Source organism: Onychomys torridus, chromosome 20 (genome assembly GCF_903995425.1).
Source record: "Onychomys torridus chromosome 20, mOncTor1.1, whole genome shotgun sequence".
Lineage (NCBI taxonomy): Eukaryota > Metazoa > Chordata > Mammalia > Rodentia > Cricetidae > Onychomys > Onychomys torridus.
In genome coordinates, this window is record NC_050462.1 from 11,482,596 (window position 1) to 11,510,238 (window position 27,643).

At 44.2% G+C, this 27,643-nt stretch overlaps 1 protein-coding gene and 1 non-coding gene across 2 annotated transcripts; both read right to left on the bottom strand.

Annotated features, from left to right (window-relative positions):
* Positions 1-15,802: 15,802 nt before the first annotated feature.
* On the bottom strand, positions 15,803-23,087 carry Slc25a3 (solute carrier family 25 member 3). Its single transcript, XM_036169992.1, has 8 exons — positions 22,974-23,087; positions 22,605-22,753; positions 20,959-21,080; positions 18,288-18,467; positions 17,899-18,080; positions 17,249-17,421; positions 16,280-16,390; positions 15,803-16,144 (listed from the first exon to the last, which is right to left on the bottom strand). The coding sequence occupies exons 2-8, from the start codon at positions 22,747-22,749 to the stop codon at positions 15,984-15,986; spliced, it is 1,074 nt and encodes a 357-aa protein (XP_036025885.1). The 5' UTR covers positions 22,750-22,753; positions 22,974-23,087; the 3' UTR covers positions 15,803-15,983.
* LOC118571313 lies at positions 17,491-17,734 on the bottom strand. Its single transcript, XR_004943347.1, has one exon. It is a non-coding gene; the product is annotated as a small nucleolar RNA SNORA53 (small nucleolar RNA).
* Positions 23,088-27,643: the final 4,556 nt, after the last annotated feature.

The window sequence follows — 27,643 nt, forward strand, 5'->3', positions numbered from 1 at the left end:
TCCCCTGGGATTAAAGGCGTGCGCCACCGCCGCCCGGCTAGAGGTAACTTTTTTAAAATGATATTTCTGTTCTGAAAGACGGATAGTGAGAGATACTGCTATTTTGGAATAAATTCCATTTTGTATTTGATACTATTTTACCCCATAATATCTTTTTAACTTATTCGTATGTGTGTGTGGCCGTGTGGGTGGGTGCCTGTGCAGACCAGAGAGTGTATTGGATCCCCTGGAGCTCGAGTTACAGACGGCTGTGAGCTATCTGATGTGGGAGCTGGGAACCGAGGTGGGTCCTCTGGAAGAGTAGCTGAGCTGTCTCTCCAGCCTCCAGTAACACACTGAAACAGGTTGAACATCTGGATATACAAAAGAATTATGGTGAAATTTGTAACTCCCCCCTGGCAGACACACCTCTGAGCCTATCTGTGAGGGCATTTCCAGAGAGCCTTAAATGAGGTGGGAAGGCTCACCCTGAATGTGAGCCATCCCGGGGCTGGTCATACACTGAGGAAATTGAAGAGAGCAAACACACACCAGCACTCTCTCTGCTTCTGGGCCTCACATTGTCAGTTACGATGCCTGCCAGGATAGGCTGCACCCTCCAGTCCTGAGCCAGAATCACCCTGCCTTCCCTTTCTGTCAGGAAAGGGGTCTCTGACACTACCAGTCCTCAGTGAGACTGTGGACAGGGCCAACTCTGATTCTTGCCTCTCTGGCAGCCAGGAAGCATACGTATGGTTGGGATCCTGGCTGGAGAACTTCCCCTCAGCCATCATGGCTGGAGTATACATTACCCAACCAGAGGAAACGAAGCCAGAAAGGTCACAGCCAGGAAAACAATCTGGTAACAGTGGGTCCTTCCTGGTTTAGGGGATGTGTAGTTAGAGTTTTCCTGCCTGACCCACAGTCAGGACAAATCTCTCTCACCCGCCAGGCCCATAGACGCTCAGAACCAACCAAGTAAACACACAGAAACTTATATTGCTTACAAACTGTATGGCCGTGGCAGGCTTCTCGTTATCTACTTCTTCTATCTTACATTAACCCATTTCTATTAATCTCTTTGCCACATGGGTCGTGGCTTACCAGTACCTTACATCTTGTCATGGCGGCGGCTGGTAGTGTCTTTCTCCATCAGCCTTCCACCTCCCAGAATTCTCTTCTCTCTTGTCCCACCTATACTTCCTGCCTGGCCACTGGCCAATCAGAACTTTATTTACACAGAGCGATATCCACAGCAGGGATGAGGAAAGGGACACAGTGTGAACTGCCATTTAAGAAATACCAAAGGGTTGCAGCGGTTTCTCAGCCTGTGGCTCGCGACCCCTCTGGTTGTATATCAGATATTTACATTATGATTCAATACAGCAGCAAGGCTACAGTTAAGAAATAGCAATGACACACTTCTACGGTTGGGGTCACCACAACGTGAGGAAGGTTGAGAGCCACTGAGCTAGAGAGATGGGGAAAGGAGCAACCTATCTCAGTGTGAGCGGCCATGTAAGAAACACCCAGGGTCTGGAGAGATGGTTGCATGGTAACAGCACTGGCTGCCCTTCTGGAGGATTCCAGGTTTAATTCTCAGCTCCCACATGGGAGCTCACAACTGCCTGTCACTCCAGTGCCAGCGCATCCGGCTCTCTCGTCCAGCCTCTGCAGGTTACCCGGCACTCACATGGTGCACAGACATGCATTGCGGGGAGGGGAGGATATTCATACACATAAAAAAATAATAACTTTTTAAAAGAAATTTAAAAAAAGAAAAAAGAAATAACAGAAGCTGAGAGTCCAGGACTAAGGGACGGGCTTGGTGAGGGTTTTCTGGTTTGCAAAGAGTGCCATCCTACACATACCAGCTCTTCGGGCCTCTTTCATGACGGCTCCAGTCTCGATCCTGAGGACTATTCCTTGATGACCTAGATCTTATCACATGGATTTTGGAGAAAGAAGCATTCATAGGGGGGGTCACCTAAAATGGAGTAAGAAAGTAGCAACGAGAACAGAACTGGTGCAAATGGAAGGGTGTAAACCAGTGTGGTGCAGGGGGCTGCCAAGCTACAGGGCCCTGCCTCAACACAGCAGCCGAAACTACTTGAGGAGAGCCTACATTTAAAACAGCAGTAGCAGGCTGGGAAATGGCTCAGAGGCACTTGCCACCAAGCCTGATAACCTGAGTTCAATCCTGGAATCCACATGGTAGGAGAGAACTGACTCCCACAAGCTACTCACTGATATATACAAGCATGTCATCTCTCTCTCTCTCTCTCTCTCTCTCTCTCTCTCTCTCTCTCTCTCTCACACACACACACACACACACACACACTCTTGAATTCTAATTACAGAAACTTAGAAGTAATCTATAGTAGTAAAGCAATGGGGCTGGAGAGATGGCTCAGAGGTTAAGAACACTGCCTGTTCTTCCAGAGGTCCTGAGTTCAATTCCCAACAGCCACATGGTGGCTCACAACCATCTATGGTGAGGTCTGATGCCCTCTTCTGGCCAACAGGGAGAACACTGTATATGTAACAAATAAATAAGTCTTTTTTAAAAAGGACAGCAATAGATTAGTGAGCTTAACCACTGAGCCATCCCTGCAGCCTAAGCTACCTCTCTTTAAAAGGCTACTGGATAGAGCCTACGGGTGTAACAGTTGGTGTTTAACCCATCTGTCCCTCCTCAGCTACAGAACGGTTTATACCCTTCTGTGACTCAGCTTGTTTTAACTACTTACTTCCCATTTCTGGGTCCATGATACCTAGTTCTGCCTGCTGAGCCATGTCAGTGATTTACCTGTAACTGCTTCATTTATTTGCTCAGAAACATGTGTGACATCTAACATGGTGGCCCATGCTTGTAGTCCCAGCATTTGACAGGCTGAGGTGGGAGAATCCTTTCTAGTTCAAGGCTGGCCTGGGATTGTTGTGGGATATTTGATCACACTGTGAACCCTGAGTTTGAGTTTGTGTTAATTAAATGAAATCAACCTGGGTGACTGTCCAGGCAGCCAGCTGTCTCTGTCATTTCTATAGTTTTGGAAGTTGCTTGCAATGCTCTTCCTGTTTACTCAGGTAAAAATTTATCCTTGGATCTCCGATGGGGTTGAAGACTGGTTTCCCTTGTTATCAAATTCAGAAAAGAAACTCACAAAAAAAGATGTAAAGTTTATACGGTTGAGAGACATAGAAGCTTAAGTTGTCTATCTAAGAAAATGTTTTGAGGTCTAAAAAGATATTTTTAGGTTGGTAATACAAGTTAGGATAGAAAGTGGTTTAGGCATAAAACTTTGGACTCACCAGGATAGGATGGATAATAGAGTACTTTCTCCAAATTTGCTAAATTCAAATGGACAGGACATTGTGGATGTAATTCTTACCTGATAATTGTTCTTATTATACATAGTTTTACTCTATTAGACTTAAAACTTTTCCTTTTTTATTTAGACAAAAAGGAGGAAATGTGGGATATTCAATCACACTGTGAACCCCGAGTTTGTGCTTGTATTAATTAAATAAAGTCAACCTTGGGTAATGAGGTGGAGCCAGCAACTAGTTGACAGAAAGTAGTCATAGAGAGTCAGAGGGAGTCTGGAAGATGGATAGAGCACACAGGAAGTAGTAGGAGGGACTTTGAGTATGGCAGCCTTTTTTGGTTTGTAGGAACAGAAGGATGCTTTTTTTCTGAGACACAGGAGAAGAGGGAAGGTCAGCTAGCTGCTTCTCAACCTCTGAACTAGCAGGTTTTCACCCCAGCCTCTGATACTTGAGTCTTATTGATAAATAGAATAGTAGAGATTTAGTTAAAAAAAAAAAAAACTACATTTGGTCCGGGGTTCTCCCATTGTGCTGTAAGCCTGTATTTAAGACCTCCTCCCTCCTTCAATAAATGGCATTCAGCATTCAAAAAAGGAAAGAAAGAAATTGAAGACAGCGATGTTCTAAAACAGGAAGTAGTGATGGTGTCATGGGCATATGCAAATGCTGGACTAAAGTCTATCAAATTGTGCAAACAGGAAAATTGAATACTATGTGAATTATCTGTCAATAAAGATCTTATTTAAAAAACTACATTTGGTGGCAGTGGTAGGAGGTGGAGGGGGGAGTGGGGGAATTGGGGGGGAGTGGGGGGGATGGAGTAAAAGTCCTGCGGGGCCACTGCCTGAGAAGTGGGCCAGTAAGTGTGGAGTCGTAATCACTGGCTGAAACAGCAGTAGATGCAGGTGCAGCCACAGTGCCAATGGAAAAACAAAACGTAATAAGACCCTATCTCAAAACAAAACAAAGAACAACAAAAACAAACAAATCTCCCAGACTTGGCATCAAGGCAGCCTGAGTTATAGGAGACCTTGTCTCATAAAAAGATAATCAGGTCCAACCAAATGACTCAGTAGTAGGTAAAGGCATCTGCCACTGAGCCTGATGGCTGAGCTCAACCAGCAGGACTCACTTGAAGAAGAGCCAACTCCCACAAAGTTTCCTGACTTCCACACATGTACTGTGGCATACACAAGTGCACACACACTGACACAAACACACACACAAAACATACATTAATAAACTATAACAATTTTAAATGAGTAAATAATAAATCAGATATTTAAAGAACTGAAAACACAGCTCAGTGTGCAGAAGGCCTTGGGTCCTATTCCCAGCACAGAAAGAAAACTACAACAACAAATAGACATTTGACATGCATTTAAAAAAAAAAAAAATTGTGAGGCGGTGGTGGGGTACGCCTTAATCACAGCACTCAGGAGGCAGAGGCAGGTGGATCTCTGAGTTTGAGGCCAGCCTGGTCTACAGAGTGAGTTCCAGGACAGCCAGGACTGCACAGAGAAACACTGCTCCCCTCACCCCCCCAAAAAGAAAATCAAAACAAATCACAAAACTGTATTTAAAAAAATAATAATAAAAAGATACACAAACCAAAGCTATCTTTTAGTTGTGATTCTTTTTTCCTTGTTTGTTTGTCTTTTTGAGACAGGGTTTCTCTGTGTAACAGCTGCCTCCCAAGTGCTGGGATTAAAGATGGGTGGCACCACCGCCCGGCTTAAATAATAAATATTGAAAAAAAAAATAGAAATAAGAAAAGAGAAAAAAAATGTTGAAATTTTAATACTTGTTTTTATCTTCCCCTTCTAACCTCCTTCCCCTACTCATTGCTCTGTCCCAACCCCCAACTCAAGCAGTCACCCCCATAACCCAAGGGCTGCTCCTACCAGCTCAACAAGTAGGCAAAAGGCAGATCCAAACCTTCCTACCCCTACCCCCCCCCCCTCCATCTCCCTCCCTGCCCCCCCCCACTTATCCCCAGCTCTGTAGCAAAAAAACCTGCCTCGGTCTCCCTTTCCTTTCTGAGCTCAACGGATCACAAAGATCTTCTCCACCTTTCCTTCCCCCAACTCATCCTAGTATCTCAGCCTCCAGCACTGAACACACCAACTGAACAAGCCAAGAAAGCAAGCAACACACAGCCACCACACTCTCCACAAATCCAGAAGAAACAGAAACCAAGGAACAAAATACCCACCCAACAAAGACAAATCCAAAAACCAGAACCTAGACCTATAATCATACCAAACCCAGATGCCTAGATGCCAGCACAATTAATAGATTCAAGATGGTGGCAGCCTCCAGAACCCAAGCACCACTCAGAGGAGCCTGAGAGACCCATGGAGGCTTTGCGCAGGAACTCTTAGCTGTGGAGGATGAGCCTGCAGAGCACACATTATCTCTGGAACTAAAAAAGAAGAAGAAGAGGAGGAGGAGGAGTGGGGGGGAGGAGGAGGAGGAGAAGAAGAAGAGGAGGAGGAGAAGGAGGAGGGGGGAGGAGGAGGAGAAGAAGAAGAGGAGGAGGAGGAGGAGAAGGAGAAGGAGGAGGAGGAGGAGGAGGAGGAGAAGAAGAAGAAGAAGAAGAAGAAGAAGAAGAAGAAGAAGAAGAAGAAGAAGAAGAAGAAGAAGAAGACAGGTTGACTATAGAGCTATAGTAATAAAAACAGCTTGGTACTGGCATAAAAACCAACATACAGACCAATGGAGTCAAATTGAAGACACTGACATTAATCTACGCTATGAACACCTGATTTTTGACAAAGAAGCCAAAACTATACAATGGAAAAAAAGAAAATATCTTCAACAAATGGTGCTGGCATAACTGGATGTCAATATGTAAAAGATTACAAATAGATCCATACCTGTCACCACGCACAAAACTCAAGTCCAAGTGGATCAAAGACCTCAACATAAATCCAGTTACACTGAATTTAATAGAAGAGAAAGTAGGAAGTACTCTTGAATGCACTGGCACCGGAGATCACTTCCTAAATATAACACCAGTAGCACAGACACTGAGAGAAACAATCACTCAATGGGACCTCTTGAAACTGAGGAGCTTTTGTAGAGCACAAGACACATTCAACAAGACAAAAAGACAGCCTACAGAATGGGAAAAGGTCTTCACCAGCCCCACATCTGACAGAGGACTAATCTCCAAAGTATATAAAGAACTCAAGAAACTAGACATCAAAATACTGAACAATCCAATTAAAAAATGGGCTAAAGAGCTAAACAGAATTCTCAAAAGAAGAATCACAAATGGCTGAAAGACATTTAAAGAAATGCTCAACATCCTTAATCATCAGAGAAATGCAAATCAAAACGACTCTGAGATACCACCTTACATCTGTCAGAATGGCTATGATCAAAAACACTAATGACAGTCAATGTTGGAGAGGATGTAGAGCAAAGGGAACACTCCTCCACTGTTGGTGGGAGTGCAAAGTTGTACAACCACTGTGGAAGTCAGTATGGCGGTTTCTCAGAAAATTTGGAATCGAACTACCTCAAGACCCAGCCATACCACTCTTGGGCATATACCCAAGGGATGCTCAATCATACCACAAAGATACATGCTCAACTATGTTCATAGCAGCACTATTTGTAATAGCCACAACCTGGAAACAACCTAGATGCCCATCAACTGAAGAATGGATTAAGAAGATGTGGTACATATACACAATGGAGTACTACTCAGCAGAGAAAAACAATGACATCATGAAATTTGCAGGCAAATGGATGGAACTAGAAAATATCATCCTGAGTGAGGTAACCCAGAAGGACAAACATGGTATGTACTCACTCATAAGTGGATACTAGATATAAAGCAAAGAACAATCAGACTGCAACCCACAGAACCAGGAAGGCTACATAGCAAGAGGACTCTAGGATGACTGTGGCTTATAATAAGTTTTGGTTTTACTCAATTACTAAGCAAGCCTCAATGAAACATTTCACTCTTAGGATAAGAATTTATACTGTATCAAGCTGATAATAGAAAAATAAATAAATAAAAATTAAAAAAAGAAAACAATGCAGTTATGTGCAAACATTTGGACATAAAAGAAAACAGCCTTGTTCATTTCTCATCTGCTTTCATTTCACCATGCATATTCTCTAGAAGCACGTTACTTAGCTGAAGTGGGATATAAATTAAAGATTTAATACAGAATGTTAACTGATAAGTTTAGTAGAGAAATGAAACCTAAAATTAATAGGCGCTATCCAAGATCAGAAACATGCAGTTCTAATGTAGAACAAAGGAAATAATAATCTCACCAAGATCATGAAACTCCGAGTTTTTTAAGATTTCCATTTGTCATTACTTTGACGACGTTGTACCATCCTCCTGTAATTTCCATATGCAGTTTCTCTGTATTCAATGTGCTCAATATACATATTTTTAAAATAAATTGGGTTGGGGATTTAGCTCAGTGGTAGAACGCTAGCCTAGCAAGCGCAAGGCCCTGGGTTCGATCCTCAGCTTAAAAAAAAAAAAAAAAAAGGCAGGTGGTTGTTTTGTAATCAGTACAGTGGCTGCACCTTAAGCAACTGCTGCCAACCGGCACTTGCAACTCCACAGGCCCAGGCAGGAATTCCATTCCCTCAGGCACTGGCTCTATCACAGCCGATAAACTTTATCTCAGTCTCTTGCCTTCTGTAGAACTCAGGACTCAAAAGCTGAAGTGAAATCCCGCTAACTCAAAGAGGCTGAAGAGCAAGTCACTAGCCATTTCTAGCCACGCCCCCATGACCATGCATCTTTGTGCAAGCGTGGAGTAGCTAAGTAAACCCATATGCGCATTGGGGGGGAGGGGGTTCCATAAAAGGAGGATTGCCTCGTATCCTCCCCCTCTTCCTGCATAAGTCAGTAGGCTGAGCACATCTTTTCTGTCCCCCCTTCTAATAAATTCTTACAGTGGGTTTTGTCGTGCCTCGTGGCTTTTATTGCACAGTAAACAACGCAACTTAATGAATCAAACAGCGCTGCATAATAACTAACATAACCTTCTCTCCTTGCTCCTGTCTCCCAAACCAGGGGCGATCCTGCTCAGCACCACTAAAGAACCCTCGCTACACTTAGTTCCTCCCTACCACTTCCTGTCAGCTAGTTGCTGACTCAGCCACCTGACTCCAGGGTTAGTTTTGTTTAATTAAAGAAATGTAACACACCTTTTACACAGTTAAAAGACTATTCCACAGCAGCAGGTCTTACTGGTTGTGCCCAGGGTGCTGACAGGGTGGTGGGCAGCAGCCTGGAGCTGGTACAGGTACTACCCCAGGACACCCTGCCCAACCATACAATCACCCTGACTCTGACGACAACAAGATATCCACGAATGGTTCATTTCCTGGATTAAGTCTCCTCGAAAGACTTCAGTGCTGGAACCGTGTTGCTGTTGGAGGCCATGATGATGTCCATGCTCCCTGCTGCTGCCATGGACAGGACCCATGGATCCCTGCTATGGACAAGGAAGTTTCTTTTGCTGTGGTGTCTATGGCTGCAGATTCAAAACTAAGGCTTCTGTGACAACTTGCCCCCAAAAAGAAACAGTCCAAGCCGGGCAGTGGTGGCGCACGCCTTTAATCCCAGCACTCGGGAGGCAGAGGCAGGCAGATCTCTGTGAGTTCGAGGCCACCCTGGTCTACAGAGCTAGTCCAGGCAGGCTCCAAAGCTACAGAGAAAACCCTGTCTCGAAAAAACTAAAAGAAAAAAAACAAAAAAAACAAAAAAACAAACCTGTGATAAAGATGCAGCAGTACAGCTCTTCACAGTTGATGGTTTCTGGTGCGGGGTGAGGAAGTTTACTTTAAGGGGCTGGCCCCTGGAAGTTTGACCATGCTCCGGTCAGTGTATGGACAACATAAATAGGACTTGCAATTTTTTTTCTTTTCTGTGTTTTGGGGTGGGGGTGGGAGGATGGCCCTGGGAAGAACGGAAGTGTGATTGGGTGCATTACATGAAATTCCCAAATAATTAATAAAAATATTATGGGGGGACACAATAATAGGCCAAGGCAATATGTCTCCATTAGAGCCCAGCTATCCTACCAGGGCAAGGATGGGTAGGGGAGAAACAGAAGAGGGTGAGACAGCTGGAATTGAGGGGCACTGAGTGAGGATATGAGAACCTGGTGCAGGAAACCCTAAAATATATGAAGGTGACTCTCATGAAGTCTCCTAATAATGGGGGTATGGAGTCTTAGCTGGCCATCTCTTATTACCAAATGAGCTTGGGACTAGGTTGCATTCAATTGAGTTGTTGGCCAAGGGGATCACATGAAAATCTCCAAACAACCCAGGCAGCTGCTAATAGGTTGTTCTCTGCAAACTGACAGTGGGGCCCATTGCCGAGGACAACACCCACACAACTCACTGGACATGGAGAAGTCCAGCTGTTGCCTACATGGAGCCTTCACCCCTATATTCTACTGTCTTTGGTCATGGAAGGTATCCGCAGGCTACCAAAATAGAAATGCAAACACAAGACCTTTGACCTACAATCTGTCCTGCCTGCAAAATATATGGTGGCATAGAATTTGGTGGAGTAGCCAACCAATGTCTGATTTAACTTAAGGTCCACTCCATGAGACTCAGAGACTAGGTAGCCCAGAGGCCTAGGTGTAGATGTAACCAGCTTGTTAAATAAGAAACACAGAACCAATTGCAGAGTTAAAAACCACGAGGTCAGAGCAAGAACGGGAAAACCTTACCCTTCACTGCTTCTGCTGTTCTTCCTCTCCACAAGAGAGCTACCTCTGTGTGTCCTATCTTTTTTTTTTTTATAGATTTTCTGTTCTGTTTTCTCATTTGTTGTAAACCCAGCCACATGACCTCCTCGTCACTGCCTGTTTGTACAGGCCTCCAGGTCTTCTATGGTTGCTATTGAGATTAAAGGCGTGTGTCTGCCATGCTGGCTGTGTCCTTGAACACACAGAGATCTACCTAGCTCTGCCTCCTAAGTGCTGGGATTAAAGGCGTGCACCACTACCGCCCAGCTTCTGCTATGGCTTGCTCTGACCTCAAGGCAACTTTATTAACATACAAATAAAATCGCATTTCAATACAAATAAAATATCACTATACCTAGGATAAAAACCAAACACTACTGGTGAAAGAAGGAAGGAAGGAAGGAAGGAAGGAAGGAAGGAAGGAAGGAAGGAAGAGGGCTGGAGAGATGGCTCAGAGGTTAAAAGCACTGACTGTTCTTCCAGAGGTCCTGAGTTCAATTCCCAGCAACCACATGGTGGCTCACAACCATCTGTAATGAGAACTGGCGCCCTCTTCAGTATACTAAATAAATAAATCTTTAAGAGAGAGAGAGAGAGAGGAAGGAAGGAAGGAAGGAAGGAAGGAAGGAAGGAAGGAAGGAAGAAGAGAAAAAGGGAAAAGAAAAAAAGTATCAATAAAATGATTCCTAATGATATTGTGCTATACTCACAGATTGGTGCCTTATTCAGCCATCATCCGAGATGCTTCCTCTGACAGCAGATGGGAGCGATGCAGAAACCCACAGCCAGAGTCTAAATGGAAGGTCTTCATCAACTCCCTCCCCTTAGAGCTCTTCTTGGAAGAAGAGGCAGAAAGAGTGTAAGAGCCAGAGAGGATGGAGGACACCAGGAGAACAAGGCCCTCTGAGTCAACAAAGCAAGGTGAATGAGCTCATAAAGACTGAGGCAGCAAGCACAGGGCCTGCACCGGTCTGTCAGTTACTCTGCATATGTAATATAGCTTCCAGTTTAATATTTTTAATGGGACTCTGATTCTTGTGCCTGCTCTTGGGGCTCTTCTCCTTCTGTTGGGTTGCTTTGTACAAGTTTGATGGTTTTTTTTATTTATTTTGTCAGGTTTGGTTGTTGTGATGAAAATGGCCCCCACAGGCTCACAGGGAGTGGCATTATTAGGAGGTGTGGCCTTGTTGGAGTAGGTGTGGCTTTGTTGGAGGAAGTGTGTCACTAGATGATGCTTTGAAGTTTCAGAGCCTCAAGCCAGGCCCAGTGTCTCTCTCTTCCTGTTACCTGTGGATCCAGATGTAGAACTCTCAGATGCTTCTCCAGCACCATGGCTGCTTGTGTGCCTCCCAAATGTCTTCCTTTGTAAGAGTTGTCATGGCATGGTGTCTCCACAGCAACAGAGCTGTGACTAAGACCTGACTAAGACAGTGGTTATCTCTTAGAAGCCTGTTTTGTTTTTGTTTTTAAACGTTTTATTGTACACACAGTGTTCTGCCAGCATGTATGCCTACACACCAGAAGAGGGCACCAGATCTCATTACAAATGGTTGTGAGCCATGTGGTTGCTGGGAATTGAACTCAGGACCTCTGGAAGGGCAGCCAGTGCTCTTAACCACTGAGCCATCTCTCCAGCCCCACCTCTTCTTTTCTAATGAGACAAAAGGAGTGGATCTGGAGGTGAGGTGGGGAGGAGCTGGGAGCTGAGGGAGGGGAAACCGTAATAATGAGGAAAGAATCCATCAGTCATGTCATTACCGTTTGTGACAAATATGGAATAATGAAAACCTCTGAGAAAATAAAATTACTTCAATAACTACTGTAGAGATTTTTTGTCCAATTTTTTAAAGTTTTATTGGTGTATATTCAGTATACATAGCTAAAGGAATACAAAAGTGAGTCTTAGAGATACTCCATTCCGGTTTATCATGCACTTTGGCTATATTTACCTATTCCCCTGCAATTAGTCTGCAATGATTCTTTGTGTTCCTGTAACATGTCCTTTCTTAAAACATTTCAAATCAAGCCAGATGTAGTCAATAATATCAGCAATATTTCATCCGTGAGTGTTGGGCAGACACAGACCAGTCTTAACACTGGTTAGCAAAGTGCCTGGCACCGAGGTTTGGGTTTGGGAACAGTACTGCCTCTTGAATTGATTATGTTCCATCTTCAAATCACTGCATCCCACAAAGCAAACCACCTGGCTTCTACACCAAATCCTGTCCACGGTATTAGGCAGGAACTGTATCTTATTTGGAGACCCACCCAAACTGTCAATTAATAGATTCAGCTTTACTGTGACTGTTGCATGCATGGCACCTGACCGTTGAGGCCCACACCTTTAATCCCAGCACTCAGGAGGCAGAGGCAGGAGGATCTCTGTGAGGCCAGCCTGGACTACAGTGTGAGTGCCAAGACAGCCAGAGCTGTTAAGCAGAGAAACCCTGACTGGGGGGGGGGGGGGGGGGGGGGGGATGTCGACATTGTTGCACTGTAGGAATTGGCCAGGTCACATTTCAGTCTCGGCTGTTCTCAACCTACAGGACATAACCCCAAACACAGGGGTCGGCCTGAGACCACTAGAAAACAGGTATTTACATTACAACTCAGAACAGTATCAAAATTACAGTTATGAAATAGCAACAGAAATAATCTTATGGTTAGCAGTCACACCTAAGGAACTGTGTTAAAGTTAGTCTAAGGAAAGCTAACTTATTAATACATGACACTTCAAGGGAGGCATAGCTCCAAATGTAAAAATCAGTTTGTTTCTTGCCAGGTGTGGTGGTGGACAACTTTAATCCTAGCACTTAGGAGGCAGGATAAGGTGGATCTCTGTGAGTTCAAGGCTGGCCTGGTCTACACAGTGAGTTCCAGGACAGCCAGGTAGGTTTTTTTTTGTTTTTTTAAACTTTTCTGTGTAGCCCTGGCTGTCTTGGTATGGTACTGTGTGGTTCTTGGGGTTTTAAACAGAAATTTTGCTTTAATAATAAAAAAATTATGTAAACAACCATACAATTTCCTATGCAAAGGAAGCAATGTGTAACTCCCAAGTGAATAGCAGGACTTCCTGACTCATCAGCACACTTTGGACCCTTCTCTAATATCACAGAAATGTTAATAAGCCCAGTTCAAACATGGCTGAAACATTCCATGAAGCTTTTACACAAAAGGCAGTTAATTTATCGTTTTGTTTTTTTTTTTGTTACACCAGTCACCCGATGCAAACAATCAAGCAAAATCAGACTTTGAGATTTAATTGTTCTTAGAATTATCATCTTTGAAGCTTCTGGAAATTAGTATACAATCACTTGTCTTTCAGTTCCAACACAATTCAACTGAACTACCATTCTACAGAACTGACATTAGACATGTGATCAAATAAAATGTTATAAAAAAGAACACCCCCAACATATGTATTAAATTTGTAATAGATTTGCGTACTTGTTATCAGTATTTTTTATTAGTACATCTGAAATCAGAGGTTCTAAGTAGCCCAGACTGGCCTCAAGCTAGCAATCCTCCTGCCTCTATCTCCTAAGTGCTGGGGTCGCAGGCATATACCCATCGAATAAATTTTAAAAAGGACATTTTACTTGGATTTTGAAGAACAAATGTTTGTGTAACAATCAGAATGGCTTTGAACTTTTCAACTGGAGAGAGTAGTTTTCAACAGCTTGAACACAGCATACTTTGTACCAACACCTACAAATAAAACCTGCTCTTGAATCCTACATTTGGAAATAAAAGTGCTTCAGTAATGAAAGGCTGATTGTGTATACCCTGAATAGTTTGAGGTCCTTGATCTAGTCTGGGTTGTCTGTACCAATCTATTTCCAATCCCACCTGTTCTTACATTCTGACAGATGACCCTCCCAGCAAGAAAGCCTTGGGCAAGGTATGGGTGGTACACACCTTCAATACCAGCCCTCAGGAAGAAGGCAGTCCTGTCAGTTTAAGACCAGCCAGAATATATAGAGGTACTGTCTAAAAAACAAAACAAAAACAAAAAGACAAACAAAAAAATCAGTTTTACTTTTTCCCTTTTATCTGGGATTTGTCATACAGTGGAAGTTTGCTAGAAAACTCTAAAGGTCAAGTTCTAAATCAGCTTCATCTTTGTTTGCCTTTACTACAAACCTTAAAGGCCACCCAGGTTTGCCCAGCTGCCCTGGAGCCACTATTCTAGACAGCCACCAGTATGCTAGAAGAGAACCTTTCTAGCCCAGGCGAATGAAAAGCTGAAGACCATCCGAAGACCCAGAGCCAGAACTTCGAATGGTTGAGATTCTGTGCCCTAACCCAGGTACCTGTCTTGTGTCACGGCAGTAAGGAATGCATACTGCCGATGCCAAGTATCACAGTAACCGTCCGGTTAGACCCAGAAAACACGAGGTTTCACCTAAAAATTTCACACCTAATAACCCTTCCTTCCCCCTTCGGTAAAGGCATAAGGTGATGACAGAGAAGTTAACTTCCAACCAGATGCACGCTTCCCGTATTTAGTTCAACGCTCTTAGAAAACAGGATTATAATAAAAGCCGTTCTCTCCATTGGAATCCTTGCAGAAGCAAGCTATGGTGGCTCTTATCTGCAATCCCAGAATACTGTGGCAGCAGGATCACCCGACTGGTTTCTCTGTGCTGAGTTCCAGACCAGCAGCCAGGGATACAAAAGTTCAGACCCTTGTCTCAAAACAGAATTCTCGGACTGATTACCCCAGACCCTACCCCAGCACACATATACATACGTTTTTTTAATATTTACCTTATGTAGAGACTGTCAGCCCTCTCCAAATAGCCAAGGACTTCAAGGCAAAACTGTAATCAGGAGAGCATAAATTGGGCCTTTGTATTTCTGAATAAAGTAGAAAACTGACCTCCAAGAACATTACACTGTAGTTTTAAAATGTGGTTAAAGCCACTAACCAAACCTCAGGAGTCTTGAGTGTGCTTGAGGCTGCATTTCCAGCTCCATCCTCCTGATTTTTTAAAAAAATAATTTAACTTTATTTTATGTGCATTGGTGTGAGTGTGTCAGATCCCCTGGAACTGGTGCTACAGACAGTTGAGAGCTGACATGTGGGTACTGGGAACTGAACTTGGGTCCTCTGGAAGAGCAGCCAGTGCTCTTAACCTGAGCCATCTCTCCAGCCCCCACCTGACCTTTCTAGCAAGCAGTCTTTCTCTTTAAATCCAAACTGGAAATAGCCGATAGTAGATATAGTCTGGTTGTGTCAAAAGCAGGTTACTTTACGAGTTTTTTTAGCAATCCTGTTTTGGTCCTTAACTATCATTCTAAGAATTAGTCTAACTTGGGTGACCTTTTACAAATAAGGATCAGTAAACTCAAAAACTGGACATGAGACAAAAATTTGCTGTCCCAAAATCAGCTTGTCAAAACACAACCACAAATGAGTGTTTATCCATATTTAATAAACCATGTTTTGAAAACCTAAGACTATTTCCTAATACAGGACCTCCTTGAGTGAGAGGACATTCTAGGAATAACACCATTTTTTCCCGGGAAAATATCTTAATTCTTTGAACTATTTTAAGCCTAAATCTTTTTTCAATGCTAGATTTTGTTCGTGGGGGTGGTGGTTTTTTGAGACAGGGTCTCTGTGTAGCTCTGGAGCCGATTCTGGAACACGCTCCGTAGACCAGGCTGGCCTTGAACTCACCTGCCTCTGCCTCCTGAGTGCTGAGATGACCAGGTTTTAAAGTAACAAACTCATAGACATGAGTGGATGAGTTTATTTAGCATTAAGTTTGAAACCCTTGCCTTCAGCAAGGGCACTACAGTAATTACATCAGGAACAGACAATTTCCTACACCATCAAATATATAAAAGTTCCTCTGCACTTTCTTCAACACTGATCAACAAGCAGATTCAGTCCATGTTACTCTGATGCATCATCTACTCAGTCAACCCAAGCTTCTTCTTCAGAGACTCTGGCATCTCAGGTGGAGGAGGGCGAGGGAGCCTGAAGTAGACCTTCACAGAGTCATAGATGAACCACTGTAGTGCGGTCAGAGTGCCAATCATGATGATTCGGGCAAAGAGGCCCTTCCACACACCTGGTTTAGAGAGGATGTGTGAATGGAGAGCGCCACCCCCACCGCCACCACCCCCACCACCCCCATCCCCGCCGCCACTCCCCGAGTGGTGCTTTCTTTGAGTGGTGCTTTCTTTGCCGGGAAAGCCAGTCTTACCTCTGAAGCCGAGTCTCTGCAGGACCTGAGAAGCAGTGCTTCCCTTCTCTTTATTCAGTACAGAGACCACAGAGTCAGCAGGGTGAGAGACAATTGCACAGAAGACTCCAGCTGAAGGGGGGAAATAAAATCAAGATAAATTTCGTGACAGTCCCACCTCAGCCTCCCAAGTACTAGGATTACAGGCATGTGTTACCACATTGGCTCTCTAGCTTTATTATTTAAATCTTTTAAAAAAAATTTTATATTTATTCATTTTCTATGTGTATTTTCCCTCCATGTATGTATGTGTACCATATGCATACCTCGTATGCTCACAAATGGCATGCCTCAGAGATCAGAAAAGGGCATTATCTCCTGGATATGGAGTTATAGATAGATGGCTATAAGCAGATGCATTTTCAAGCATAATAGTGGTATGCCATAATAAATGGGAATTATAAAATAAGACTTTCAGGAAGTAATTAGAAAGTATTTATGAATCCAGCAGAACATAAAAACAGCAAGATAAAACTCCCCCCCCCCCCCCCGCCTCCCCGACAGGGTTTCTCTGTGTAGCTTTGCGCCTTTCCTAGAATTCGCTTTGGAGACCAGGCTGGCCTCGAACTCGGAGAGCCACCTGGCTCTGCCTCCCACGAGTGCTGGGACTAAAGGCGTGTGCCACTACCGCCTGGCGATAAAAGATATTTTAACCTTTGAATTTTTTTCTTCACAAAGGGACCAATAACGGAAGTGATACAATCTGCTCATGATTTCATGAACAAGTATGTTCTAAAGAATTCATACCAGCTGGGGGTGGTGGTGGTGTATACCTTTAATGCCAGCACATGGGAGACAGAGGCAGGTGGATCTCTGTGAGTTCAAAGCCATCCTGGTCTACACAGTGAGTTCCAGGACAGCCATCGTTATATAGTGAGACCCTGCCTATATATAAATAAGTAAGTAAGTATGTAACTAAGTAAGTCATACCTATGTAACCTGCCACAAACGTCACAACCAGCTGCTCTGGCTTTGAACATTCACTTCGGGGCTTGGGAACCACAAATTTGTACAATGCTTCAACAGTACGTTCAAAGCAGGCAAATTTCATCATGGTGTATGGGATCTGTCTCATCCACAGAGGAGCAACACCCTTGTAGAACCTAGGAAATGAGGATGCTAATTACACAGGCGCCTGAGTTAATCTAGCAGAGATACCCACCAGGCACACAAGTGTCCGCACACCAGTCGAGTCCTGACAGTAACACATGACAGCATAACGCCAGTCATTTCCATCAGAACCTAAGACTAACATGCAGGTGTATTAATCTCACATGCCAATGACTCAAGCACCTTTGACTATACAACCAACAAAGTTGCTGGATGTTTCTTGGACTGGAACTACAAGAAACAAGAAGTTTACAAGTAGAACTCAATTCAAGATCATCCACAAAGGTGGATCTAAGGAAGCATGTTGGTATATGGAACATGCAAGTTAACTGTCAATATATTAGAGATGTTCTAACAAGCCCAACCCACCCCAGTCAACAGATACTTAAAACAAGTATCAACTCATTTCCAAGTGGACAAATGGACTTAAGTTCTCCCCAACGGTTACTTTCAGGAAAATGCTCACTTACGCATTTAAGCCTTCTTCGCTATACATTTTGGGAAGAGCTTCCCTCAGTGTGTTGGCATAGCCAGGCTGGGTTTGAATTCGAACTTTAGCAGCTTCCATAGGAGCCAGGGCAATGTCAGCAAAGAACTCAGCACTGGCAGAAGCAGCTAGATAGAGTGACGTACGCCACAGATAGGTGTTTTCCTAAAAATCAAATACAGACCCGACATGAATCGCTGCCGCACTGGCTACTTCAATATGACTTTCTATGACACAACACAACTTCAGACATCTTAAAAATATTCCTCTCCCCCTTTTTGGTCTGAGACAAGCCTCACAGAAATCCAATATAGTGTACTAAGAGGAGCATAGAAATGTATGGATACACTTTGTCAAAGTTAATCCACATACCTCACCGAGCATGTTGCTATATAAGACTTTGAAGACTTCATAAAAGCCGAACTTGCAGAGCCCTTGCATGGAGTAGCCAATAAAAGTTGGGGCCCATCCTTTAGCCAGACCACGAACACCATCCTCTTTCAGTGTAACGGAGAACCCATTAAATATGCCCTTGTACTTCTGAGGGTCCACCTTTAAGAAGGAGAATGTTAATAAAATGCAAAGAACTATGTTAATTAGCTGTGTGGTGTTTATTTGCAAGTTTGCAATGAGTTTTATAAAAAAAATAAAATTTAAAAATATCTAACACTTTGCAAACATTGTATTCTGCTATGTTTTTCTATTTGATTTTAAAATTTAATAACTACAAAAAAAGGTATATGCCAGTTCTTAGCTTAATATAAACAGCTATGATTTCTAAAAATCTGTGTGGCATATTCATGTGTGTGCTTCTGTGTGCACGCATGTGGAGGCCAGAGGTTGATGCTGGGAACATCTCTCTACTTTGGGATCTTCTCCACCACAGTGCCTGTATCTCAGGCTAGCTGGCAGGGGAACTCCAGGGATCCTCCTGGATCCTGACACTGGGATTACAGACATGCCCCACTTTTTACACAGATGCTTAGGGATATCACCTAAATTCTTCACACTAACACAACAAATACTCGACCAACTGAGCTGCCTTCCTAGACAACTCGGGAAGAGGTGGGTGGTTACAACAGGGTCTCTATCCCAGGCTGGCCTCAAACTCACAATCAACCTCCTACCTCTGCCCCCACATGCTGGATTCTAAGCATGAGCCACCACTTCCCAGGTCCGGCTCAGGATCGTTTTTGTAAGTAGAAACAGCTTCTACATCAAGGTCTAGGTTCCTTTAAACCATACTAAACTCTTGGATAGTCAGAACTATAAAATTCCAACAATAACAACAACAAAAAGTTCTTAATTCTCACTACCTCTTTCTTTTCGAGACAGGGTCTCTCTTACTATACAGCTCAGGCTGGCATCAAACTGAAGAGTTCTACCTGCCTGTGCCTGGTGTAGGCATGTACCACCACACCTAGCACATTACTTTTTAAAAACAACTTAAAGCTATTTATTGTCTAAATATGTAAATATGTGTTCCTGATATCAGAGTCCTTTAAGTAGATTATACTATACTGTGAACCTTTGTGAACAGTAGATAATCAAACTAATCACAATTTTTAGAGGTACAGCATCTGAGAATCTTTTACTTCACAAATTAAATTCACTGCAGAAGACATGCATGTTTCAGAGAAGCTATACTTCACATCTTCACTTAACAACCAATGGGGTGGGGGCTCATCACCTTCCTCTCTCTCCTAATATTTCACCTTCCTTTCTCTTTTAGGTAAGGAGACTTCTAATCCTGTTTGGGACAAATAAATTTTTAATGTTTGATTACTTTTGTTTTAATAGTTATAAGATATTCAAATAATAAAAATAAATATAGAAGAGGCAATGCTCACAAAAAATTTTCTATAGAGACAGTAAGAGCTTTGAGAAATCAACATGACCTTTGCCTCAGTCTATCAATATTTAGGGACAGGAAGTTACTTCACATAACACATGAAGATTGATTACCCATTCTGATATATAAAATACTTATGCAATGACTACTTGGGGTCTTAAATGAGTAAGCCTTGAAAAAGACCTCTGGCCGGAACTATATACCAGCAGTTAAGATGCACTTACAGTAAAACCGAGAACAGCTAACAATCTACTCACACGTGTGAGAGGCACAGTCAGAGAGAACTGGAGAGAGGCAGCTCAGTGGTCAGTTCATATTGCCCTTCCAGCAGAGGCCAGCTCCCAACACCCATGTTGTACAGCTCACAACACTGTTAACTCCAGGAGATGGGACACCCTCTTTTGGTCTCCTTGGACATCCACATACTTAAGTAACAATCCCAAAAACAAAAAACACCTTCAAAAACAAAATGAAAAGGAACCAGGAAGCCAGCGGCTGTGATGGCTCCATTTCTCAGTTGTGAAGGAAGCTCCTTAAACAGCTGAGAGCCGGGGCAGGAGAGGGGGCTCAACAGCTAGTTATGAGTGCTGGACTGGACTCTCAGCACCCACACGGTTCACAACCACTGTAACTCAGGCTCCAGGGAATCAGATGCCTTCTTGTGGCATTCTTGGACACCAGGCACACATGAGATACATAAACATACATGTAGGTATACATACATATAAAGTAAAAATAAATATCTTAAGAAATAAATAAAAGGCTGGAAATGTAGATCAGTGGTTGAGGGTGCTCCTAGTACAAACATTCTAAAGACCTTGGTTCCAACTCCAGTACAATATATACTAGTAAAAAATGAGGCCATCAATTTGAGGGGAAGTGGATGCATGGGAGGGGTGTCGGGAGCAAAGGAAGAGGGAAGTGATATAATTACATTTTAGTTTAAGATAACTTTTTAGTTAGTAAGATAAACCACATATACAAAACATACCCAGGCCAGTAAAATGGCAGGCACTTGCCTGCAGACCTGACAACTTGGGACAAGTTCCAAGTGGTGTGAACCAGCTCTCAGAGGCTGTCCATTTACCTCCATATATACCCACCCACATACTAGCATATCAATATTATTTATGCAGTAAAATTATATAAGTAAAAACAAGTATAAATAAAACCACTCATGCCAATACACACCTGCATGCGGCATTTCACTAAATCCAGGGGAACAACAGCAGTGTGTGTCAGCCCACAACTTAAGACCCCACCAAAGCCACACAGTGCATAATACTTCATGGAGCCAAATTCACAACTGTACTCTGTAATAAGACAAGACACACCATGCATTTTAATATAAACTCGTATTAGTGGTCATCAACTTACCTGCTCAGTAGTTAGATTTCCACACATCTCGTTAGTAGCAGTCTATCTTACAACTTAGCAACGATATTTCAACAATGCTTTAGTCCAACATGCAACACAAACCTGCATTCTGCATTTAACCAGATCTAGAGGAACCAATGCTGTATGTGTTGTGCCACAGCTAATAATTCCTCCAACTCCACAGAGGATAAAGAATCTGCCAGATCCATATTCACAGCTATACTGCTCTGTTTGATTGAAGAAAAAAAATCAATTATTTCTTCAGAGATTGAGAAGTCCAGGGGAATTAAAAAAAAAAATTCTATTTCCTTTTGAAATAGTACTATAACTACTAGGCAGCTTTAGCCACCAGCTACAATTAGTTTGAAAGATGAGTTCTTAAACAGTGTAAATTGTAAGAAAGGCATTGTCAAATCAAATCACTTAAAATGATCAGGAATTGTATCTGTGATTTCAATTGTCTCTTATTTTGACTAGTCTTCTCTAAAAGTTCTTACACTGGTAACTTAAACTAAGCACTTGACACGTACAGAGCCTGCTAACTTTAACTTTTACTCCAGCTATTAACCAATTACACACTTATGAACTCCCATAAAATCACATGTGCCTAATTCCTGCAGTCAAAAAACGTTAACCATCTGCTTTAGCTTTTTTAAAGCAGAGGAAAATGAAAGGAAATAAATCGGAAAAATGGAAGGACTTTTCGATTTACATTTAAGACATAACAGAAACACATGAATGACTGGGAGCTTTCTGTTTTACAGACAGTGTTGGGAACTACTTTTGACTCCTATAATTCAATGTTCAGGCTTCCCTGTACCCACGTTCCACTGGGATTTAAAACGCACAATTAAACCAACCACCTCGAATCCCAGAATATGATCTCAAAGGGATGCCCACCTCTTTAACAATCTGCAAGTCATCTCCTTCAGTAGCACCAAAAGCCAGAGAGACCCCTCCCATCACCTCATAGACAACCAAACCAAAAGAAGACCTCCCATCAGCTAACAAAAAAAAAAAAAAAAAAAAAAAAACCTTGGAAAATGTGAACGCAAAAGAGTCTTCTTCCAGGAGGGGAAAAAAAATAGAGACAAATCAAATAAGAAGTTATGGAGTTGCAACTGTGGCTGACCAGTGATCAGAAAGGAGACTTTACCCAGCTGACTTGGCTGACCAAGCGCGCTCATGGGGGGGCGATAAAGAAGTTGGGAACCGCCTCTCTGCCTCTACTCCTTTGGGGACACAGAGAGGTCACTGAGTGGCGCTGGGCCCGGGCCCTTCCACGCCCTTGAGGGAGGGCCAAGGATCCCGACAGCGGCCTCGGGTGTCAGAGCTTGACATCCCAGGGTCAGCGCCCGGGATCGGTCCTTCCCGGACCTCCAGCCCGGGTCTCGGAGACTGAGCAGGGGGAAGAGGACAGCATGGCACTGGCGCTCGCACAGAGCACGGTGTGACCTCACCTTCCACGGCGGCGGCAGCCAGGTGGCGGGAACGCCGGGGCGGGCCCGGGGGGCTGCGGGGGCCCGAGAGGCCATCGTGCACCAGCTGCAGGTGCGGCGCGTTGAAGGGGTTCGCCCGGGCCAGATGTGCCACGGACGAGAACATGCTCCTGCGGGGGAGAGAGGGAGGAGGTGAGCGACCCCGCACGGGGCCACGGCACGGGACACTCCGAGACACGCCGGCTGGGCGCCCTTGACGAGGTCACGGCGGCGGCTTCCCTCCAGGGACGCCGCGCCCGGCCGGGCCCACCGCCAAGGCGGCGGCCCCCGGGGAGCTGAGGGCTCGGCGCCCCGCACCCTCCGCGCCCAGGCCCGGCCGCGCGCACTTGCCTAAGATGGCGAAGACTCAACCGCTCGCTCGGCCAGGCTGCGGCGCACAGAGGCCGAATGTCCTCCCCGCCCGGAGATCGCTGCCCTTTCGCGCGGCGTCACCGTGACGCGCCCCGAGCGTCACTGCGCCGCGCGCCGCTCATTGGCGGAGAGGAGCGCGGAGCCCGGGCGTCACCACGTCCTCCTAGCAACCTTATCCCCGCCCCCGGCCGCCCCTCCCCGGCCCTTCCGGGCCTGCTAGTGCGCAGGAGGATTCGTACTGCGCAGACGCACATCCCGAACCATACCTTTTTTTTTTTTTTTTTTAAATGTGTAATCTTGGCCTTGGCCTGGCAGGCGACCTACCCACTTTGTCCCTTCACCTTCAGGTGTTTCTCCTTGGCGCCAGGAATTTTTACATGCCTTTAAAGTCATGGCTGGAATAGGAATGTTTTAAGTGATAGGTTACTTAGGTATTGAAGCTAGAAGATCTTATCATGGCTACAAGATCTTATCATGACTCAATGCCTGCCATCCATCATTGTACTTTTGTAAAAAAATTCCACTCACTGCCTTTAGGGGTAGGCCTGTCTAAATTTTCCACCAGGTTCTGGGGTAAAGAATGTGCAGGAAGAACTCATACAATACACAAAACAGCTTCTGCTTTGCAGTAATGTCGCACGGAGATAGTCAATGCTTCATTCCTGGAGGCACAGGGATGCGCTGGAATGAAAGTGGACTGCCAGTCTGTGCTGAAGACACTCAGAAGAGCATCATTACCCTCACATCAAGAAGGAGGGGCCTAGCTCCATATGGGGAGGGTTTAGTAGGGATTAAACATTCTTGCTTTTAACATTTTCCTGGGAAATTTAGCTCATCGTTACTGAGCCTAAGACACCAACAGAGCTGGCTCGTGGGCTGACTACTGTAGTTACACTAGGTCTGTCTGCCTCTGTGTTTAATGCTTTGCTGTGTCATTTTTAAAATCTTTTTTTGTTTGTTTGTTTTTCGAGACAGGGTTTCTCTGTGTAGCTTTGTGCCTTTCTTGGAGCTCACTCTGTAGACCAGGCTGGCCTCGAACTCACAGAGATCCGCCTGGCTCTGCCTCCTGAGTTCTAGCATTAAAGGCGTGCGCCACCACCTGGCCATTTTAAAAATCTTCAGAGTTACAAGCAAGGGACCCCACATTTTTCTTTTATTTTGTACTAGCTCCTTCAAAGTATGTAGCTGGTCTTGGATGGAAGAAATACTTCCAGAGTTTATGAGACGTCAATAAGATGTCTACAAGTTTACAAACCAGGGCTGGAGACATAGCTCAACCGTGGAAGGCTTGCTGCTCTTTCAGAGGATCGGAGTTTGGTTCCTAGCGCCCCCCTTGGGTAGCACACAACAGCCTGGGGATCATGCACCAACTTCTGGCCTCCACAGGCACCTGCACTCATGTACAAATACCCTACACACACACACACACACACACACACACACACACACACACACACACAAATTTAAAAAGTAAAAATTTAGCTAGGCGGTGGTGGCACATGTCTGTAATCCCAGCACTTGGGAGGCAGAGGCAGGTGGATCTCTCTGAGTTCGAAGGCAGACTGGTCTACAAAGCGAGTTCCAGGACAGCCTCCAAAGCTACAGAGAAACCCTGTACATCCATCCCTCAGTCCCCATACTCTGGAGGCAGAGGCAGACAGAATTCTGTGAGTCTGAGGCCAGCCTGGTCTACAAAACAAGTTCCAGGATAGTCAGGGCGTTACACAGAAAAACCCTGTCTCAAAAAAAAAAAAAAAAAAAAAAAGTTACAAAACATTTTCCATAAACTTAAGAGGCTTACATTAGTGTTGCAGGATATTGGATCACACTGTGTGAAAGGTGCCTCCCGGTTGGTTTAATAAAGAGCTGAATGGCCAATAGCTAGGCAGGAGAGACTAGGCATGACTTCCAGAGAGAGAGAGGAACTTGGAGAAGAATCTAGGCACACAAGAGACACCATGGAGATGTGGAGCAAGTAGGATGTACAGAATGAAGAGGTAAAAAGCCACATGGTAGGACAATGATTAATAGAAGCAGGTTAATTTAAGTTATAAGAGGTATTTGGGAACAAGCCGGAACTAAAGGCCAAGATTTCATAATTAATAATAAGTCTCTGGGGCTAGAGAGATGGCTCAGAGGTTAAGAGTACCGGCTGCTTTTCCAGAGGACCTGAGTTCAATTCCCAGCAACCATATGGTGGCTCACAACCATCTGTAATGAGATCTGGTGCCCTCTTCTTGCCTACAGGCAGATACATGCAGGCAGAACACTACTGTACACATAATAAATACATTTATTAAATAAATAAATAAATAAATAAATAAATAAATAAATAAATAAATCTGTGTTATTATTTGAGGGCTGGCAGTCCCAAAAGAAAGCTAACTATGCATTAGTTATTTCTCTGTTGCTGTGATACAACATCATGACCAAGGCAACTTATAAAAGGAAGGGTTTATTTGGGCTTATACTTCCAGAGGGATACGCTCTAAGATTCCATCCATCATGGTGGGGAGGCATGGCAGCACACAGTGGGCATGGTGGGGAGGTGTGGCAGCACACAGTGGGCATGGTGGGCATGGTGGGGAGGCGTGGCAGCACACAGTGGGCATGGTGGGCATGGTGGGGAGGCATAGCAGCACACAGTGGGCATGACGGGAGGCATGGCAGAACACAGTCAGTGAACATGGTGGCAAGATCAGGAAGCTGAGAGCTCACAACTTCAATAACAAACAGGAAGCAGAGAGAGGAAACTGGAAGTAGGCAAGGCCTTTTCATCTCAAAGCCCACCTCCAGGTCCATAACACCTCTAGCAAGACTGGTAAACCTCCCCAAACTGTGTTACCAAGGCACCAAGTGCCAGAGGCTATGGGAGACATTTCCCATTCAAACAACCCTAGGACTGGAAACATAGACAAGTGGTACAAGAGGCCATGAATTCCATCCCCAGCACTAAAAAAGAAAAGAATGTGAGTGTCCAGATAGCTCAGAGAGAGGTGGCTGTAGCCAAACCTAACACCCAGAACTGGGTTTCTGAGACCCACAGATTCTCAAAAGCTGCCCTCTGATTTCTACATGTGTGCCATGGCTCACATGCACCAACCCCCCCCCCCACACACACACACAAAATAAAATCTTAAAATATGCTTTAAAAGTATTATCTAGGCACAATATTAAAACTCTCATTTCTTGAATTTTTATATATTATTATTTTTTGTGTGTTTGTGTTTGTGTGTGCATGTGAGCTCATGTGTACACAAAGAGGTTAGAGAACAACTTCCGGTTGGTTTTCTCTCTCTACCATGTGGGTCCTGGCTTGCAAGCCTTGGTGTCAAATACCTTTCTTTGCTGAGCCATCTCAGCAGCCTCCTAAACTCTTCCATTTAGCATGCTGCCACCTAAATAGTATAGGAGGGTGGACATTAAGGCAAAGTTGGTCCTTATACATAAGGCCAAAGGCCATATACAAAAATTACAAGAATGCAGAATATATAAAGACACAAATGAGGTTTTCATTTACTTATTAACAAGGTCTCAAAGGAATATTGAAAGAACTTATTTTCCCAAGAGTGGTGGATTGCTTGTCAACCAAGTTCTACCATTAAATAGATGTGTGATGTCTGTCCCTCCACAGATGTGACAGCCACCCGACCTAAGTTCTGACACACAGGTAGGACTTCGGCATTCAGGACGTGTCTGGTGAGAGCTGGTGTTCCAGGAAGATGGAGTTAATTAATACACAAGCAACTTTTATTGGCCAAAGAAAGGTCACAATGTCACTGCCATCTCCCAGCAACTTTGGCCGTCTCCTCCTCCCCCATTACACTACATCTTCCTGATTGGCAAAAGTCTCAGGAAGAATTCAGGAGTAGAGAGGGTAAAGGAAAGCAGTGACAGATAGGGTGAAAAGTACCCAGACACCTGTGTGCCTTGGGCCCCCCACTTTCCAGGTTCATCTACCTAATTTGATCTCGTAGAAACAGAGGTAGTCTTGAAGGTTTATAAAGTGACTTTTATTTTTAAAAAGCTTATAAAGTTTATTCTACTCCTGCCTCTGCTCCCTTCTCCCAACGCCAGACAATATCATCGTTATAGTTGGATAAAGCTATGTATGCATCTGGTCCGGAAGTTGGTGGGTGACATTCATGACTAGCTGACAGGGCCCTGTGCGTCTCTGTCCTGCCAGCAAGGTGACCTTCATAGGGTAACCGCTGCTGCTTCGCTTCTGCTTCGCCAGCAGCATACAGGTTTTTCTTATGGTTAACCCCAACTCAAAACCATTCAGGGAAAGGGATTCTGGGAATATAGTTGCAGCTTTACCAAACAGTGAAGAAGTCACAGGGCTGGTGAGATAGCTCAGCAGGTGAAGCTCACTCAGCCAGCCTGAGGTCAAGTTCCATTCCCGCAATGCACATAAAGAGGGAAAGAGAAAACCACCTCTAGAAAGTTGTCCTGTGACCTCTGCATACAGTCGCGTGCGCGCACACACACACACACACACACACTCACACACACACTCTCGCCACGACAGGGAAGTAATCAAGGTCATTGAGGACTGTGACATAGGGCTGGAGAGTTAATTAGCTCTGGGGAAAGATGGTGATAAAACATGGCTAGCTCAACTAGGTGAAAGTACAGTGTTTCTAAAT

Bases quoted from the DNA above. Each gene is read 5' to 3' on its own strand.
- Slc25a3 (XM_036169992.1), bottom strand. From the start codon at position 22,749: ATGTTCTCGTCCGTGGCACATCTGGCCCGGGCGAACCCCTTCAACGCG. The intron at 18,081-18,287 runs GTATGTGGATTA...TTTGATTTTTAG, and splicing joins ATAGCAACATGCTCGGTGAG to GAAAACACCTATCTGTGGCG. The intron at 16,145-16,279 runs GTAAGACTGGCT...TCTCTAAACCAG, and splicing joins GCAGAGACTCGGCTTCAGAG to GTGTGTGGAAGGGCCTCTTT.